General features: G+C 44.0%; 1 protein-coding gene across 2 annotated transcripts in view; it reads left to right on the top strand.

Annotated features, from left to right (window-relative positions):
* Positions 1-18,660, top strand: part of PTPRB (protein tyrosine phosphatase receptor type B) — a 99,321-nt gene extending 80,661 nt beyond the window's left edge. For both annotated transcript variants that reach the window (XM_070409731.1, XM_070409732.1), the window contains 12 exons: positions 333-432; positions 1,298-1,381; positions 1,485-1,502; positions 1,612-1,693; positions 2,286-2,376; positions 3,247-3,323; positions 4,991-5,125; positions 6,143-6,265; positions 6,458-6,621; positions 8,513-8,648; positions 16,431-16,551; positions 18,376-18,660. In XM_070409731.1, the coding sequence (XP_070265832.1) occupies positions 333-432; positions 1,298-1,381; positions 1,485-1,502; positions 1,612-1,693; positions 2,286-2,376; positions 3,247-3,323; positions 4,991-5,125; positions 6,143-6,265; positions 6,458-6,621; positions 8,513-8,648; positions 16,431-16,551; positions 18,376-18,398 (1,154 nt within the window). In that variant the 3' untranslated portion in view covers positions 18,399-18,660. The remainder of the gene's footprint in view (positions 1-332; positions 433-1,297; positions 1,382-1,484; positions 1,503-1,611; positions 1,694-2,285; positions 2,377-3,246; positions 3,324-4,990; positions 5,126-6,142; positions 6,266-6,457; positions 6,622-8,512; positions 8,649-16,430; positions 16,552-18,375) is intronic.
* Positions 18,661-18,939: the final 279 nt, after the last annotated feature.

Raw genomic sequence — 18,939 nt, forward strand, 5'->3', positions numbered from 1 at the left:
GTAACTTGTTTTATACAAATGAAATAACATTTTTATTTTGGTGGCAAACTGCTGGCATTTATTTTAAGGGCCCCAAGCTTTATATACAAGCACAAACAAGTCCAAAATCTCTTTAAAAGCTAAATAACATTAACTTCAAAAATATAATGACCCACCAGCGTTTCATCTTCTCAGCTGCGTACTCCCATACTTCAGATAGGAACTGCCTCAGTGTGGGCATCATTTGAATTCTTCTTTAATAATGTTCCCGGGGAGGTAGAGCTTCTAGCTCCCTGGTCTGTTAGCACTAATGTGCCCACCTGGGTTTGTTGTTTCCATCTGTATTACTGTAGAGCCTTTTTTTGGAGTCATTGAAGGCGTGAGTGCTGGTCTGTTCCTAATTGGCATGCTGGTGGCCGTTGTTGCCTTATTCATCTGCAGGCGGAGAACGAGGTGAGTACAAAAATCCCTTTAGTGATTGGGCCCTGAACCTTAAATATGCAACTGAAAATGCCCTTTAGCCTGAACAGTAAGAAGGAAAAATAATTTAATTTCTCTCGGTTAAATCACCTTTGCTTCTCAAGAAAAACAAAAGTCAAACCCTAAAACCGGGACTCACTTTTGTCTGCCTCTCTACACACCATTAATGAAGTCTGCCCTCTCCAAATGACTAGGGGGCTGTGTGAAGCTTTATTTGAGTGTGAAACAACACCTTTTGCACAGGAAAATAAAAACACGTGTGTGGTTCCATCTCCTCATGAAGACAGAGATGTGTGCAAATTGTGTACCCAATCACTCTTCTGGAATATGCTGAAAAGTATGGCTGACATCACCCTTTTATGGCTCATATCTGCTGTGCTAATTTAAGGAGAGACCAAAAAGAACCAAAGCATGTGGTCCCAATGCCACACTCTCGCCTCTTGGGGAATTTCTTTTATTTGGCACGCTGTGTTCCCTCTTGATGTCATGTCTTGCATCTAAGGTTTACTGGGGTTTTTTTAAGGAAAGTTTTATTGAGAGTGTGGGAAGTGATTGTGACCTGTAGCCAAAAACCAGAAGACAAATCTTCAGCTATTGCAGAGATCCGTTTCTGAGTGGGAAAAGTCTATTTCTTTATGTTCTTCTTCTCTTCCCTTCCTTCCCCTTTCTTCCCCCTCCCCCCCACAAAGAGACGGTGGCTGGGTGTCAATCTACGTGAATACTGAAAAATCCATATGTGCACAAGCATGCACAGCCTTACCATAAATGGAAAATGTGTTGAAGTCCTAATGTGATATGTCTCATAATTAGAATGTAAGTCCTCTTCCTTATGTTACAGCCATGGTCGAGAAAGGCCCTCTGCCCAGCTGAGCATCCGCCGGGATCGGCCATTGTCTGTCCACTTGAACCTGGGCCAGAAAGGGTGAGCACCACATCTTCCTTCACACCATTTGCTGAAAGATGAGTTGATTGTGTTACGTGAGGTTTACTAATGAGGTCTTTCTTCTTTTGGCTTCCTTTCACAGTAGCCGGAAAACTTCTTGGTAAGAGAAAACTCATTAATTACTATTGTATTTGCTTTTGAAATGGAGCTCTAACTGGTTATGGCATGTTTCCTTCATTAATTTTCCTTCTGTTCTATTTTAATTCTAGCCCAATAAAAGTAAATCAGTTTGAAGGGCACTTCATGAAGCTGCAGGCCGACTCCAACTACCTTCTATCCAAGGAGTACGAGGTACAACTCAGATGCAGTTATGCTTTGGCACCTAGTCCTCGGCAGAAGTTTCCTCCCAAGCTTTCCTGTGGAATCACAGGCTGATTTGGGCTCAGGAGTTAGGAGGATACGCAGGATCTCAACTGAGTGCTCTTTTATGCCCGAATCTCTTCCCCGCACAACATACCACCCAATCTCACAGGCCATTTCATCTCCAGATTTGCGCAGCAAATCTTGAATCCGATGATAAGAAAGAATGAACAAATTGCAAATGCAAACCTAAGGCTCTCAGTTACCCTGGCCATTTGCTTGACTGGGAAATAATGGGCTTTGGTGAAAAGTGCCCAGATTTGGGGTTCTGTTCCCAGCTTTGCCACCTATGTGACCTGGGGGAAGTTAGTTATCCTGTCGGAGCCATCTCTGTAAAATGGAGATGAGAACGCCTCCTGTGGAACTGCTGTGGGGACCAGAGCTAATGCCTACAGAATAGCAGGCATTCCATGAACAGTAGCTAGTGTATGTATTCTCATATTGTAATCCATCTCAAGGATTGTATGATTTGTCTTCTTCTATTTCATATTCTCTACTTGCAAATTTATTTTTGACCTCATAGGACTTAAAAGACGTGGGTCGAAATCAACCATGTGATATTGCACTCTTGCCGGAGAACAGAGGGAAAAATCGATACAACAATATATTGCCCTGTGAGTTTCGTGTTGAAGTTTATAATATTGTCCTCCTCTAGCCATTTCTCCTTTTTTTTTCAGGAGTAAAATGGGCTAAAGAAATATGGTATGGGTGGATTTGGGAGATCTGAGGCTCTGAATGCCTTTAAAAAGGGATGGCGTGGGTGTTATCGCCCCTCCCTCCAAATGGGTAACAAGTTTCAATTCTGGTTCCGAGAGGCCTCTTGTTGACATTTCACATTGGAAGCCTCCGAGCAGTAACAGGGCCAACAGCAAAGGCCAACTCAAGTTTATCTAACAAAGTCTCCAGTTAGCAACTGTTTTTAAATAATTATTACATATTTTAATTATCCTTATCCTATTAGCTCAGTGGTTCTCAACCTTCTGGCCCTTTAAATACAGTTCCTCATGTTGTGACCCAACCATAAAATTATTTTTGTTGCTACTTCATAACTGTAATGTTGCTACTGTTATGAATCGTAATGTAAATATCTGATATGCAGGATGGTCTTAGGAGACCCCTGTGGAAGGGTCGTTCGACCGCCAAAGGGGTCGAGACCCACAGGTTGGGAACCACTGTATTAGCTGAAGCCACAGTTTTTCTGCATTGTATTCATGCCAGCAGTACGAGGGAGCTGGCCACTCCTTGGGCGAACGTCATAGTGTTACAAAGGAAAGCGCAGAGGGGACTGCCGAAGGCATTTGGTCCTTTGTGTGATTATGAACCACCTATGCAACCTGGGGCGAGTTATCCTGTCTGAGCCTCATCTGCAAAGCGGAGATGAGGGTTCTTCCTTGTGGGGGCCTTGTGGGATCAGCATTCCATAAACCGTAGGAAAATCACCTTAAGACTCAGTGGCAAATCTGTCTCAATAAACTTCCTTCCAGATGACGCCTCTCGAGTGAAGCTGTCCAATGTCGATGACGACCCATGCTCCGACTACATCAATGCCAGCTACATCCCTGTGAGTGCACCACTAGGCTGTCGTGCCCAATGAAGCTTTGATGGGTGACCACACGGGAGATACCTCTTCTCCTACATGCTATTACTGCTCTCAGGTTTTAGAAGGCAAGACTGTGTCTGATTGCCATAAAACACAGGGTGTCCATTTAATCACTGCTAAAGGCCCATTTACACAATGGCTATAGTCACAAGAGATTTTAATGAGCCCAGGATGCATTCTCATAGGTCGTTTTCTCGCTGCAGCCCTTGGCCAAGACTAGAGCTCCCTAAAGACGTTGGACCTCCCCTGCTAAGGCTGCGTAGGTAGGAAAGGTGATTTGAAGTTACTTGGATTGTTGAAAACCACAGACACAACTCCAAGGTTATGTCAAACCCTTGGGCTCAGATTCTGGCTGTCAACTTGCTAACTTCCTGTAGCACCCTACAGTGGAAGAAGCTTTGAGATCAGACAGATCCAGGTTTCAGTCCCGTCTCTGCCCTTTACTGGACTCTGTAACCTTGGACAAGTTATGTCACCTCCATTTTCTTTTCTAAACAATGAGGATAAGTAATATGGATCTCAACTCATCATTCTTTCACTCAGTGAGCACTACTTGTTAAGTGCTGGCTATAAGTCAAATACTGAGCGCTGCACAGGAACCTGGTAAGATAGAATCTGACCCTCAAAGAACTCTCAGGAGACTGGGGGCATCAGGACATGACCAGGCCATGCCCTGAAAAACATACCTCCATGTCATTGTTAAAATGCAGATTCTGTTTGAGCGGGGAGAGGGGTGGTGGCGGGGACCTGAGATTCTGCATTTCTCACAAGCTGTTAGGTGAGCCCATGCTGCTGGTCTAAGGACCACTGTCTAGTAGCAAGAGGTTCGAAGTTGCCACAACAGGGGAACATCACTTAGCAGAAAGGAAGATAGAGGAAAGCTCAGCAGAGCAGGCAACACGCTGAGACTTGGAGGGTAAATGAGGAATAGCCAGCTGAGAGGCCGTGTCTGGGTGGGCGAGGAGTGGGAGTGGCAGAGGTGACAGAATGTAGAGGCCCTGAGGAGAGGGAAGGAGAGAAAGCTTCCAGGAGGTTCTGCCAGGAATTCTGTATTGCTGGGGTACAGAATGAGTGGGTGAAAATATCCTAGCTCCGAGAGTTGTGATTAAGATTAATTAAGATCTAGGAAAGTCCTGGCTCACAGCATGTTATCAGATAGGTTTTCAGTAGACAGTGATTTATATTTCCTTAAGTTTCCCTTGCATGACCTCTCTTACCAACATTCCAATGTCAGTTATCTCAAATGACTACAAGCTTCTCCATTAAATAGGGAAAGAGCCTGATTAAAATCTGTCCCTCAGACAATCTGTCACACACACACACACACACACACACACACACACACACAATTGTGGATTAAGTGTTTTCTAGATTATCACCTGAGTCCCTCCCTCCATTGCCTTTTAGAATAGACCCAGCCTAATAAAAAGGAATTTGGCTCTTAACAATAGTTCAACATTCCAGCCTTTGTCCTTCCTGCTCCCAAGCCTTGACACTTGTGTTAGTATCTTTTTCTCATCAGGGGCCTGGCCAAGACCTACATATCATCGCATCTGCAGCTCACTCTTTGTTTATGGTTCTGAAGAGGCCTATTGTTTCTGACTGTCCATATTGTAAATTCATCGCAGGGCAACAACTTCAGAAGAGAATACATCGCTACACAGGGACCTCTTCCTGGCACTAAGGACGACTTCTGGAAAATGGCGTGGGAACAGAATGTTCACAACATTGTCATGGTGACCCAGTGTGTGGAGAAGGGCCGAGTGAGTAAACACTCTTCCTGACTTCCAGCTTTGCTTTCCGCCATCTGGAGGGAGCTCTTCCCCGCCATCCAAAGTTAACTCCTGCAAAGCTAAGTAAGGGTCTTATGAGAGAGAACACTGTTAGTGAATTGCACCACCCAGTTCAGCAAGGCTCTGTGAGGTGAGGCCCCATTTGGATCCTGGGCCTGAACTTTCAGTCCAAGGTGTCTCCATTTGAGGACTGGGAACACCAGAAGTGCCCTGACACAGAAGGATGAACTGGCCAGCCGTCGCTCCATCCTCCAGTGTTTGGTGAGAGGAGACGCCTTGTCAGGCTCATTGGCTCTGCCCCTACTTTTAGGAAAGAAGGAGACATGAACTTTGGGCTGTGTCTGCAGAAACAAAGGAAAATAGTTAACTGGCCAAATGAAGTAAACCTCTTGTAATGCACTTATACTCCTCTACTTTATATGGTTACTTGGAGGGTTGAAAGAAATTACCTGTAAAGTGCCCAGTACCTGTAGTCAATAATATATGTTCATAATCCTCTTTCTCCTGTCTTTCTCCATGTAATCTTGAGCTTAGATAAATGTTCAGACTTTTCAAAGATCATTTGGCACAGCACTGGGCCCAGGTTAGGACAGTGATACCAAATTAGAAACAAAACAGGGCCCGGAAGACAGAGCCTCCCTCTGCCCAGCTAGATCTTTCTTCAAAAGGAAGTTGTAAGATGTTCCTACCTGCTAGTGGAACTGAAATGCTAAGGAAGTTAAAGAGACCATGACCCACTGTGCCCGAAAGGTAAATGAGCCAGAGGTTGGGGTTCACTCCTCGCACCGGGAGCGTCTCCCCTTCACTGGCAGCAGCAGCTGGGCTTCAGCGCTGGCAATGAGCAGGTTAATGCAGAGCAGGTGCCAAATGGCTTTAGCAGCTGATCCTGGATTCCCACTCAGGAAGACCTTTCCAGGAGGGAAAGTTCAGGTTCACAGAGGAGTCACGTTTCCGGACTCACTTTTTTTTCTGTCTGTTTTCCTCTAGGTGAAGTGTGACCATTACTGGCCAGCAGACCAGGACTCCCTCTACTACGGGGACCTCATCCTGCAGATGCTCTCAGAGTCGGTGCTGCCCGAGTGGACCATCCGGGAGTTTAGGATATGCAGTGTGCGTTGGTTTGTCCGATTTCATTTAATGACCCAGCTTGGAAAGATGAAGGTCACCTGGGAATCGCCTGTCTGCTGGTTCCTCTCCTGTCCTTGCAGCCCATAGGCGTTCCTGGTTGGGCACAGCTGTCAAGCTGGAAGCTTTGCCTTATTATCCTTATCTTTCTTCTTCTTTTCCTCCCTGCTCTCACAGGAGGAGCAGCTCGACACACACAGGCTCATCCGCCACTTCCACTATACGGTGTGGCCGGACCACGGAGTCCCGGAGACCACCCAGTCCCTGATCCAGTTTGTGCGGACTGTCAGGGACTACATCAACAGGACGCCCGGGGCCGGGCCCACCGTGGTGCACTGCAGGTACTCAGCCACTCGGAGCCCATGACATGACACCCGGGAGACTGGAAAAGGCAGCAGGGTGGGGATCTGGTGGGAGGAGGAGGAGTCTGGGCTCAGATGTTGTTAGCTCACGTCTCTTTCTCTCCAACCTCATTCCTTTTCACTGACTTCTCTCTCCTTTTCTGCTTTCTTCACATACCTCCTCTCTCTCACCCTCCTCTCTCTCACCCTCACTCTTCATCCTTCTCTTTCCCTCAGAGGTTATTTGGCACATGGCACTGGGCCCAGCGATATCAAACTATAAATAAAACAGGGCCTGGAAGACATGCCTCCCTCTGCCCAGCTAGATCTTTCTTCACAAACAACCATTGTTCTCTTGCTCTTTTTCCTTTTGTACAAAAATGCAGAGTCCTCATGGGACTTCCAGGCTCCCATCCCCCATCCAAGTTCCCAGAACCCCCTCCCACTCTAGCGAGAATGGAGACGGCATACGCTTACTTTCGCTTCTTACTGCTTGCAATGGCCTTCTCTCTCTCCTCCATCTGTAATAACCCTAACTGTCCTTTAAGATCCTGCTTTAGCCCTCCCTCCCAGTTGAGTAGCACCTGCCATCTGTAGCACCCAACTTTGCTCTTAAATTTATGTTCCCTCTTGAATTCTCTTGACTTCAGACTACTGTGTGCCCATAAAATCAACCTAGCAATCCATCTCTCTCTCCCTCTCTCTCTCCTCTCTCCTAGTGTTTACCTAATTAATGTTTGCAGCAACACTTTGATAGTCCTAACTGAATGGCACTAATAAATACGGAGCAGGGAATTGCTACAGTAAGAAATGTCAAAGGCACTCACTGTCTCCCAATCAGCCCAGCACCCTAGGAGCCCTGCTTCTATATGTCATTGGAACCCTGGTGCTTTTAATAGGAATGTGCGGTACAGAGCTTCCTGCCTCCTGAGGAATGGCAGGCATGTTCACCTGGGGCCACTGGAGAACTGTTCTTTTTCTTAGAAATACGTGCAGCAAAAATCCCCAGGTTATGCAATCACTTTGGGGAGCAACTGTCAATCCCTAGTGAAGGTGAAGGGGTTCACACCCTATGATACGCAGTTCTACCTCTATTATCAGCCCTAGCAAATGCCCGCATGTGTGCCAGTGGTTCTCACAGCAACATGGTCTTTAACAGAATGTGAGTGCCTTTAACAGGAGGAAATGGACTAGTGGTGGATGGACTAGCAGTGGTTTATGAACTCTATAGAGTTGTTAAGAGAAAGTATATATGTGTGGGTAACGACATGGATAAGTCTCAAAACACAATACTGAGTGGAAAAGTTGGCAGAAAACTACATGAAACATGTCTTAGTAAATTTTTGAAACACATAAAATGATTATATTGTTCATGGATGCAGGAGAAGTATAAAAACATGGCTGGAAATGATACACACCAAGTGCAGAGCAGTACCTACCCCTGGGGGAGTGAGGGAGGTGAGGGAAAGAGGTAGAGGCTGGGGCTCTAGGTTGCATTTCTTTGAGAGAGCATGTGGAGAGGAAGACGTGTTCCTATAGCCTCCCATAACTTGGAAGGGAAAAGAAAGATTTGCTCATCTCTGGATGCCCTCTTGAAAGGCCAATGTAGCCCTGACCGGCTTGGCTCAGTGGATGGAGCGTCGGCCTGTGGAGTGAAGGGTCCCGGGTTCGGTTCTGGTCAAGGGCATGTACCTTGGTTGCGGGCACAGCCCTAGTGGGAGGTGTGCAGGAGGCAGCTGATTGATGTTTCTCTCTCATCGATGTTTCTAGCTCTCTATCCCTCTCCTCTCCTCTCTGTGGAAAATCAATAAAATATATTTTTTTTAAAAAAAGAAAGAAAGAAAGGCCAATGTAATAAACAGGCTCGGCCCTCCTTCCCCATCTCTTCCAGTGCCGGTGTGGGCAGGACTGGAACCTTCATCGCGTTGGACCGAATCCTCCAGCAGTTAGACTCCAAAGACTCTGTGGACATCTATGGAGCAGTGCATGACCTACGGCTTCACAGGGTTCACATGGTGCAGACAGAGGTAAGAGTCACAGGCGGAAGGACACAGACCGCTCTCCGTGCCTCCCTCCCAAAGCCCCCAAATGCCCGAGGCCCTCATCTGAGAAGGGGAAATAACTGACTCATTGGGAAGAGAAAGAGCACGGAGGACACAATTTGTCTAGGACTTGTCATTTCAAATCTCAGCGACCTTCAGGATGGTGTGTACCCTTCTCTTCATTGAGCTGGTTGCCCATCTTCTGCCGGTGGGTGGGCAGGAAGACAGATTATTGTGATCAATGCATTATACCTGGGAGAAAGGCCAGGCCATCTTGAAGATCATTTTCAGATTGGCTGGTGGGTGAGCACAAGAACTTCAGTTAGTAAAGAGGAAACAGATTCTAATCTCTTCTCTCCTCCAGCCCCCCGCCCCAGCTGCACCCCCCAACTCTGGAAACACCAAAGAAGTGTTCATTGATTGGGAAGGATAAGTCCATCCATTTATGGTCCTTTGGCATTTGCAGGGCATTTTTGAACATGTTAACTCGTTAGATTTTCACCATCACCTGATAAGAGAGTTATTATTTTCCATTTCCAGGCTAGAAAACTGAGGTTCAGAGGCTTCGGGCTATAAACCTGTGAAATGGCCAGACTGGCACTCGAACCTGCTCTAGAGAACCCGGGGCCCTAAGCAGCAAGTCCACTGCCCACAGCCTCTGCACCAGGCCATGTCCCCACACAGACCAAGCATGTCATTTCCCAGTTAATTGCCTTCCAAAGCCCAAGTTCTCTTACCCTTCTGTTTCCTAGGTAACTCTGCAAAATCCTCTATTTAACTTTTTTTGAAAACTCTTTTATTTTTCAATTACATTCCATATTATGTAAGTTTCAATTGTACAGCAGATGGTTAGACATTTATATAACTTTTGAAATGACCTCCCTGTAAGTCTAATACCTATCTGACACCACACATAGTTATTACTAACTAGAAGCCCGGGGCACAAAATTTGTGCACGGGGGCAGGGGGAGGGGGTTGTCTCTCAGCCTGGCCTGCACCTTCTCCAATCCGGGATCACTCTCGCAATCCAGAACCACTGGCTCCTAACTGCTCACCTGCCTGCCTGCCTGATGCCCCTAACTGCTCCCCTGCCGGCCTGATGGCCCTAATTGTTCTCCCCTCCTCACCTAATCCCCCTAACTGCCCTCCCCTCCTGGCCTGATCCCCCTAACTGCCTATCTGCACTCCCCTCCTGGCCTGATCCCCCTAACTGCCTATCTGCTCTCCCTTCCTCTCTGCGCCATTTGGACCCCTGGCGCAGGCGTGCTGAAAGCTCTCTGCTGTGGCCCTGTCCCGGTCCTGATTGGTCTTTACATGACAGCATCCCGTACAATTTGCATATTCCTCTATTATTAGTATAGATGTTATTGGCTCTATCCCTTGTGCTGTTATTTACTGATATACATCTCCATGACTATTTGTAACTACCACTTCTTAATCCCTTCTTCTTTTTTACCCAACCCCGCTCCCCTCTAGCAACCATCAGCCCAGCACCCTAGTTCTCTGTATCTATGAGTCTGTTTCTGTTTTGTTTTTCACTTACTTTGCTCTTTATTTCACATATAAGTGAAATCATATGGTATTTGTCTTTCTCTGTCTGATTTTTTTCACTTAGCACAATACTCTCCAGGTCAATCCATGTTGTTGCAAATGGTAAGGTTTCAATCTTTTTTATGGCCAAGGATTGTGTATATATGTACCACATCTTCTTTATCCAGTTGTCTATCAGTAGACACTTAGGCTGCTTCCATATCTTGACTATTGCAAATAATGCTGCAATGAACATAGTGATGCATCAAAATCTTCTATTTAAAAAAAAATAATTCCTCTCCAGCTGGTGTGGCTCAGTGGTTGACCATTGACCCATGAACCAGGAGGTCACATTCAATTCCTATCAGGGCACATGTTTGTGGGCTCAATCCCCAGGAGGGGACATGTAAGAGGCAGCCAATCAATGATTAATGATTCTCTCTCATCATTGATGTTTCTATCTCTCTCTCCCTCTCCTTTCCTCTTGCAGAAATTAGTTTTTTAAAAGGTAATTTAAAAAATAATTCCCATGATTAAAAAAGTGGAACGTTCTACATGCTCCTGTCCGTGATTACAGCACATCTGGAAACCGCGCAGTAGCTGTACTGCAGCAGAGCTCCCCCGAGCTTTTTTAAATGCACTATCCCAAAGCCTCCTTGACCCCGAATGCTTTTCTTGTGCAGCACATGGTAATCTCATGCGAAGCTCATACTCCATGACACATGGGAAAACACTGGTGTCATTGCCTCCTACAGGCAGTGCCCACACCAGGGATCCTCTCCCACCACCACTGCCCTGACCCAGGAGTGCTTTCATTAGAGCAATTATTTTATTCTGGATTTTTTTAAAAAATACATAAAACTAGGAAAGATGATATTATGAAATTCCATCTACCCAAACTCAAGCTTCTGCAATTATCGGTATTCTGTGTTCTTTTCTCATCTACATCCCACATATCTGGTTCACATGCCTTCATTGGACTATTTTAAAGAAAATTCTACTTATCATTTCATCTTTAAATACTGTGTGTGTGTGTGTGTGTGTGTGTGTGAATGTGCAAATTAAAAATATGGACTCTTTTAAAAATTATAATCACAGTATCATTATCAGACCTAACAAATCTAATCATAGTTCCTTAATATCATATAATATTCAGTCAGTGTTTAAATATCCCTAATTATGTCAAAAATGACTTTCCATACCTGGTTTGCATTAGAATACAATGTTCACACATTGCATTTGGTTGAGGTCTTTTTTAAATCTCTTTTAATCTATAATGATCCTCCCTCTAATTTGTTTTTCATGCCATATATTTGTTAAAGAGACCAGTTCATTTGTTCTGCTGATTTTCCCACATTCTGGATGTGGCTGACTGCGTTTTCCTGGTGGTACTGTGTCATCTGTTCCCCATAGTCTTTGTCTGCCAGTGTGAGGCTCCCTTAAATTCAGGTCCCTTTTTACCACCGCAGTGTTTCACGGATGGATGGTGCTGAGTATTTCCTGTTGTATCATGTCAGGAAGGACTTCCTGTCTGTGTGAGTCTCTGTCAGTGCCGATGGAATTGACAGTGACATCCACTCTCATGCTCCCCATCAGCTTTTCACTTAGGGTTGGGGCAGCCACTGAGGACCACTGTCTAGCTCTGTTATTTCATGAAGGGTGGCGGAATTATGTCACAGTTTTATACCAGTTATCCATAAGACTTCGAGTTCCTAGAGGACAGAAATGTGTTTTCCTTCTCTCTAGCCAATATCTATATCTATATCTATATCTATATCTATATCTATCTATATATAGATAGATATAGATATAGATATACGTATAGATACATATATAGATAGATAGATATAGATATAGATATAGATATAGATATAGATATAGATAGATATAGATATAGATATACGTATAGATACATATATAGATAGATATAGATATAGATATAGATATAGATATAGATATAGATATACACTAGAGGCCTGTTGCATGAAGAGATTCGTGCAATAGGCCTTCCTTTCCCTGGCTGCTGGCACCGGTTTGCCTCTGGCACCTGGGGCCCAGGCCTTCGCTCTGGCCGAGTTATGGGCGGAGCCAGCCCCGGAAGCGTCAGGCTTCACTGCTCTGCCAGCCCTGGGGCCGTGAGGCCTCACTGCTCCACCGGCCCCAGAGCCATGAGGCCTTGCTGCTCCACGGGCCCCGGAAACGTCAGGCCTCGCTCCACCACTTGGAGCCTACGTATGCAAATTAACCACCATCTTTGTTGGTGGTTAATTTGCATATCACACTGATTAGCCAATGGGAAGCATAGTGAAGGTACTGTCAATTACCATGTTTGTCTATTATTAGATAGGATTTTTGTCTATTAAATGAATGAACAAATATTTCACAATTACATTGCTAAAACATCAGTGCCAATGTTTCATTATTAGTTTGTCACTTCTGCAAACTCAAACCAATACTTAATCTGTAATCTTAAGAAAAGGAGGTTATCACCTTTAAAGTTGTCTCAAAGGGTGTGTTTGTATGTGTGTATGTTCAGACTCCCTGGTTATTGTTAGAGGCCTCTGGGGTCATGTGTCCCTTCCACATACCTGCCCAGAGCTCTGAGCACTCCCGATCATAAATATCACAGGGGTACCATGATGTGCAAAGCTTGCCCTCCTTCTCTTGGACATAACTCCTTTTCCCAGTCTATTCTCCTGCCTCTCTGAGGATTTTGTGGCTCTCTTTCCTCAGGGTACCTCTTCACGGCTTGATTTTTCTGAGGTTCTGTCCTCAAGGTGCTGCTCTTCTGCCTCTACCTTTACTCTTTGTGATGGCCCCCACTCCCGTACGCGCCCATGTTTCCCAAATCTCATTCTCCTTTCCCAGCATTCCTCTAAGCACCTGGCTGCCAGACAGGTCCTCCTGGAAGCCTTCCAGTCATCTTGACTCAAACAACTCGTCACCTGTCTTTCAAAACACAAACCGCAGTGATAACAACGAAAGCACTGCTGCTCTCGCTCCTTTCGGTTTCAGGTGACAGTGTTTCCGTCCCCCTTGCCCTCCATCTGATTGCCTAAGCCCGGGGTCTGACTTCTTTTCCCACAGTTCTCGCATTCAGACAGCCACTGAGGCCTGTCAATTCTGCCAGCACCTTTCTCTCTGTCCTAGTCTCTCACCCACTGCCCCTGCCCTTGCCCAGCCTTTCCCAACCCTCACTGGGCATATTGCAGTGACTTCCCAGTGAGTCTGCTGTCTCCAGCGTCTGTCCGGACAGCTCCTCATCACCACTGCCACCAACCAAGTTCTCTAGCTAACTCACTCTTGTAACTCTTGGCACAGAAATCTTAGAAAGCTCTCCATCGCTTGTAAAATGAAGTTCAAACTCTCATCCGTGTGTCCAAGCCTCTTTGTAACCTGGCCCCAGCTTACTTCTCCATGTTCCTGTCATAACACCACCCACCCCCATGGTTTTAGGGTTGTTCCCCTCCCTGGGCCAGGATGAACTTTGATTCCTCTGTTCATGATGAAATCAGCATTGCAGGAAGTGGGAATTTTCTCTTTCCCTTATTTTTCCCCCAATAGCAAATGAAATCCCACACAAATCCAGATATTATCTGCCTGGTTTTAGGACTCTGCTGAGGTGGGCTGCTCCTACAGCCTCCGAGCCCGGGCCCAGCCTGGCAGGCTGGCTTGGCTCTAGCAGTGAGTGCAGTATGTGTACCTTCATGCTAGTTACATCATTTGAAATGTCCTACTTCTTTGCTCAAAATCTTAACAGATGTTACCTTTTCTCTCTAGCTTGATACTTGCCATCCCCCAGAAGTGAATCTGATCACTTCTTCTTATGTATAAAGCTTTACATACAATCCTGACTTATGTTTATCACCTTATAGGTATTTGTTCACATATCTCAGGGGACTTGATAATGTAGGTCTGGTATAATCATCAGGACAATTCAAAGACACAAAACCAGATTAATATCTGGATTTGTTTGGGATTTCATTTGCTATGGGGGGAAAAAAAGCGAGAGAAAATTCCCACTTTCTGCAATGCTTATTTGCCCCTCTGCTCAACTCTGCACTCATGAACCATGAAAAGGCCTTATGTATAATCCTATAAAAATTATCTAATATTACAACTTTTGGCAAATTGAGTGGATCTGAGGCTTCACCAGTTAGCTAAACAGAGCAAAAAATGATCTTTTGATTGAGGTTCATATATTAGACTTTGTCTACTTTTTGTGAATGAAGCACATTAACAACCTGAAGGTTTCAGTCGTAATCATTTTTCAAGAACATTCTACTGGGAAAAGAATTTATATTTAAGACAAGGCAAAGTAATGAACATTAACTGGTCTCAAAGCCCATGGTGGATCATTGTTGAAGAATTTATTAATAAGGCATCACATAGAGGTATTAGAGCTCATTCACCACTGAATGCTCAGGTCCCAAAGTAATTTAATATCTGAGGAGAATTAAAATGTGAATCATGCTCTGAATGGGAGGAAGCAGACAGGTGTCTGTCATAATTCGGTGGGTTGTTTTCAAGATGGCCAAAAAGAGACTGCCTATGCTAACAACTGTTTTCAGGGTAGTGCCCTCCTGGAATTTTCAAGATCAAGGTGGTATAAAACCCTCATGACAAGTGAGCAAGGTTTGTGAGCAGAAAGACAGAGAATAGTTAATATTAATGCAGGCCTCATTTATGATTGTTTTGTGTCTTTGAATTGTCCTAATGATTATACCAGACCTACATTATGAAGTCCCCTGAGTAGCTGACCAAGCTAACTTCCAATCAGGAGCAATGCCTAGTGCCAACCCATAAAAATAAATACTTGTTCACTTTTAAAGATAGTTGGTGAGGGAAGATCTTATAGTTTTACTTGGTGTCTCAACCTATGAAATACTCTAAGGCTGACCACTTCGATCATGGGGTCCATCTAGTTGACAGCAACACAAAGTCGTGTCCCCTGAAGTGGGGTATAACCATTTGTATGCCATAAGCGTCTATCGTGGCGTGTGGGATGGTTTGCGTTTTGGACACGTGGCAGTTAACTGGATAATGGTAGAGGATATTAGCTGTAGAGGAGACCTTTGCATCCTTGTTTGACAGATGGAGAAACTGAGATCCCAAAAAGCCTCACGATTTAGCCTCGGCCAGGTGCATGCAGACTAGGAGCCCAGCATCCCTGACGTGGTGTTGTGCTCTCTTCCTGACCTCCTCTTTCCCTGGAGCAGTTGATATGTCATTAAGGGAGCCCAAGGCCACGTGCTAAGTTTACATGGACATACATTCCCTTATTGGAAAGCTCAGTTGGTGGTAAGGAATGGGGCCCATTGCACAAGTTTAGCTGCCTGTGACTGATCTCCTATGAGGTCTTCATGGTGTCTTTATAGTCACCAAACACTGACTCATCTATATTTGTTTCTGTTTTTGAAGTAGTTAGCTCTCAGATAGTTGACAGGTGTGGCTATCCCTACTGTGTAACCCTTTGTAGTTCTCTGCCGTCAGCCAACGTCTTTGAGATTCTTCCATGAGCCTGACTCAAATGCTGAGAGAATCAAGACAGATAAGACACTGAACTTGCCCTCAAAGAACTGATAGTCCCATTGGTGTCTATTGTATACCTTTCCTTTTTCTCACTATACTCCCAAAAGAAAGGAAATAAAACAGCAGAATACACAGTGACATGCTTTTGTCATTCAATAATGTAATGCAACTAGGATTCATCTAAGAAAACTGGTATAGTGAAAAGAACATGAAGTTTGAGGCCAATTTAGGATCAAATCCTAGGGTTCCATTTCTTAGCTTTGTGACCTTGGAGAAGTTACTTAACTTCTCTGAGTCTTCATTCATATGGATAATTATATCTACTTCACAAGGTTGTCAAAATATGAAATAATGTATGTAAAATGTATAGCACGGTGTTTGGCATTAATTCATCCATTTAATAAATATTTGTGGAGAATATACCATGTGTCAGAGATAGTAGTAAGCCTCCATAGAACATACTCTATAAATACATATTGTATGAATGTAAGAAAAAGGAATGAACACCACCTCTCTGCCCATTATCATCATTCTCATCTTAGTGGTAATAGAATACTGTCACTCTTCTATGTAGTAGAGACCATTAATGAAGTGGTGATCAAGAAACTTGCTAATCTTACAGGATCTCAGTACTGTTCTTGTTTTGTGATAATCTCTCATCTTTTTGGACTTGCCTTTCTCTGACGTGTTTTCTGCTTTTCACAGTGTCAGTATGTCTACCTACATCAGTGTGTAAGAGATGTCCTCAGAGCAAGGAAGCTACGGAGCGAACAGGAAAACCCCTTGTTTCCAATCTACGAAAATGTGAATCCAGAGTATCACAGAGGTAGGACCTTACTTCACTAACTTACAGGTTCATTTATCAAGATATAATTGATCCGGAAACCATTGAAGACTTAAAGCGGAGAGAGGCAGAGTGGGGAGGGGACTCCCACAGGTAACACTGATGCCACTGCTCGCTCTTACTACCTGGCCTGGGGTGCCCTCTATTAAAGACTCTGCTTAACATTTCTAAGTGCTAAGGATTACTGCTCGGGAGGATGCTTTGAAATCACAACTGGGAGTTCAAATTGTAAAATCCCTTTGGAGAAAAACTTGCCAATATGTATCAACGTTCTTAATATGTTCTTATCTTGTCAGCCGGTATCTCTACTTCCATCCTAAGTACTGACAAATTTATGCATGAAGCTTTTCATAGTTAAAAGTTTGAGTGAAAAAAACTAAATGTTTAATAATGGAGGACTAAGTATACCATGGTACATTCACTGAACAGAATACAATTCAGTCTTAAAAAACTATATTTTTTAAGATATAATAACATGGATATTTTTATAAGTAAGAAAAGCAGAATTTAAAAGAAATGTAAACAACACATAGTGGGGGGAGGGGAGACTGGAAAGAAATATACTACGATAGTAAAATAAATTTCTCTTACCAATAAAATAATATATGGTTTTCTTTCACTTTATGGTTTTTTAAACTTTCTAGAACAAGCCTGTAACGTGTGTTTTTTTTCAATAAAATATTCAGTAGGAAAAATATATAAACTTTATAAGGCACTGCTTTGATCAGACAATACTCACTTGACAAATGAGGGTCTGCATGCCTCTTCCCACTGCAGACCATCATTCAAGCTTCATTCAGCACACGGAATCATTGCATTCGTGATTTCCTGCCACCTAACAAATTAGCCCAAACATTTATTATCTCACAGTTTCTGTAGATCAGGAATTTGGAAGGGGCTGAACAAAGTGGTTCTGGCCCAGGGGCTCTCATGAGGTTGCAGTCAAGACATTGGCCATGTCTACCAGCCTCTGGAGGGTGGGGGTTGGGAGAAAGGGAGCGGGGCTGGAGGTTCACTCACAGAGCTGGTTGCAGAGGTCTTGTCTCAGGTCCTTGCCACAGGGACAGCATCTACACATCAGACCTTTTTAAAAAAAAAAAAAAAAAAAAAAAAAAAAAACATTATTTCAGAGCTATTTTATCTCCATTTCTAAATGATCTTCAATTTTGTTTTGTTCTCTGCACTCTCTGCACCCACCCATTAGCCAGTATGTGAAATCGTTGGTTGGTAAACTGTAAAGCACAAATACAAGAGAGAACTGCTATTTAAAGGAGTCCTTTGTAACCAGATAATCCTTTTGTATTGTAAATAATTACCCCCTAATTTATCTGTATAGTAAATTAAGGTTTTTGCATGTCAGGTTCTTTAAGAAGCTCCAGGAAGGAGGGAGCTGGGAGGTCCCTTTGTCTTGTTTTGACTTGCTCAAGAGTCTTTTTTTAGAGTAATCCTGGGTGCTCCTGAAGGAAGCTGAGAATACTACAGTTACCAGGCATCTGAATGTTAGGATTCAGGTCCTAGCTTTAGGATAAGTAACATTAACAAGCTGTGTTACCCTCAGGTATCCTTCCTCTCTAGGCCTGTGGGCTCATCTGTGAAACCACAGGGCTCGGCCCAGAATCGCTAGTCCTTTCCAATTCGAGATGGTTCTGAATGGAATGACCAGGCCCCCACAGGGCTCGTCTCACCTTAAACTATATTGCGTTTTAGTCACTTTCACTGGTCTTTCCCACTTGTAAGTTTCAGAAGCAGAACAGCAACTGTGACGTGCCCTGCTACCGACTCTAATTACAGTGTCCTTCCTTTCAGATGCGGGCTATCCCAGGCACTGAGGATGCACCCGAAGCTATCCTGGAGAAAAGCTATTCACTGTGTGATTTGTTTTTTAACTCGCTTCATGCCCTACAGAGGTGCCAACTATTTCTATTGATACTATGTATAATTTATTAATCTGGAGAATTTTAAAGAATTTATGTAATTTAAAAGTAACAGATATTATTGTACATAGCTGTATTTTGTAGTTTCTTCTGTAAATATGTATTTTTTCATAGTGTTTAATATTAAGCTTTATATAATACTATTTTCCACACCAAAGTGTCCATGGGTTGTTCTACATAAACTAATCCAACCTGTATGACAGGACTGCTGTAAACGGGTGTGGACGTGGCTGCAGAGGCAATCCCCTGGGCCCTGGTTTTTGGCAGTTTTGATATTTACTGAAGAGGAGAAAGGACGGGCTGGGGAGAGCATATAGTGTGCTGGCTTTGCTGCATTGCTGTCCTATGAATCTTGGGATCCAAAGATGATCCAAATGCTATTTGGACAAATAGGACAGTCAAAAAAAGGACTGGGCAGAGGGGGAAGGGATTAAGT

The sequence above is a fragment of the Myotis yumanensis genome, unplaced genomic scaffold (assembly GCF_028538775.1).
Source record: "Myotis yumanensis isolate MYYU_CA2020_CCGP unplaced genomic scaffold, mMyoYum1.0.hap1 SCAF_3, whole genome shotgun sequence".
Classification (NCBI taxonomy): Eukaryota; Metazoa; Chordata; class Mammalia; order Chiroptera; family Vespertilionidae; genus Myotis; species Myotis yumanensis.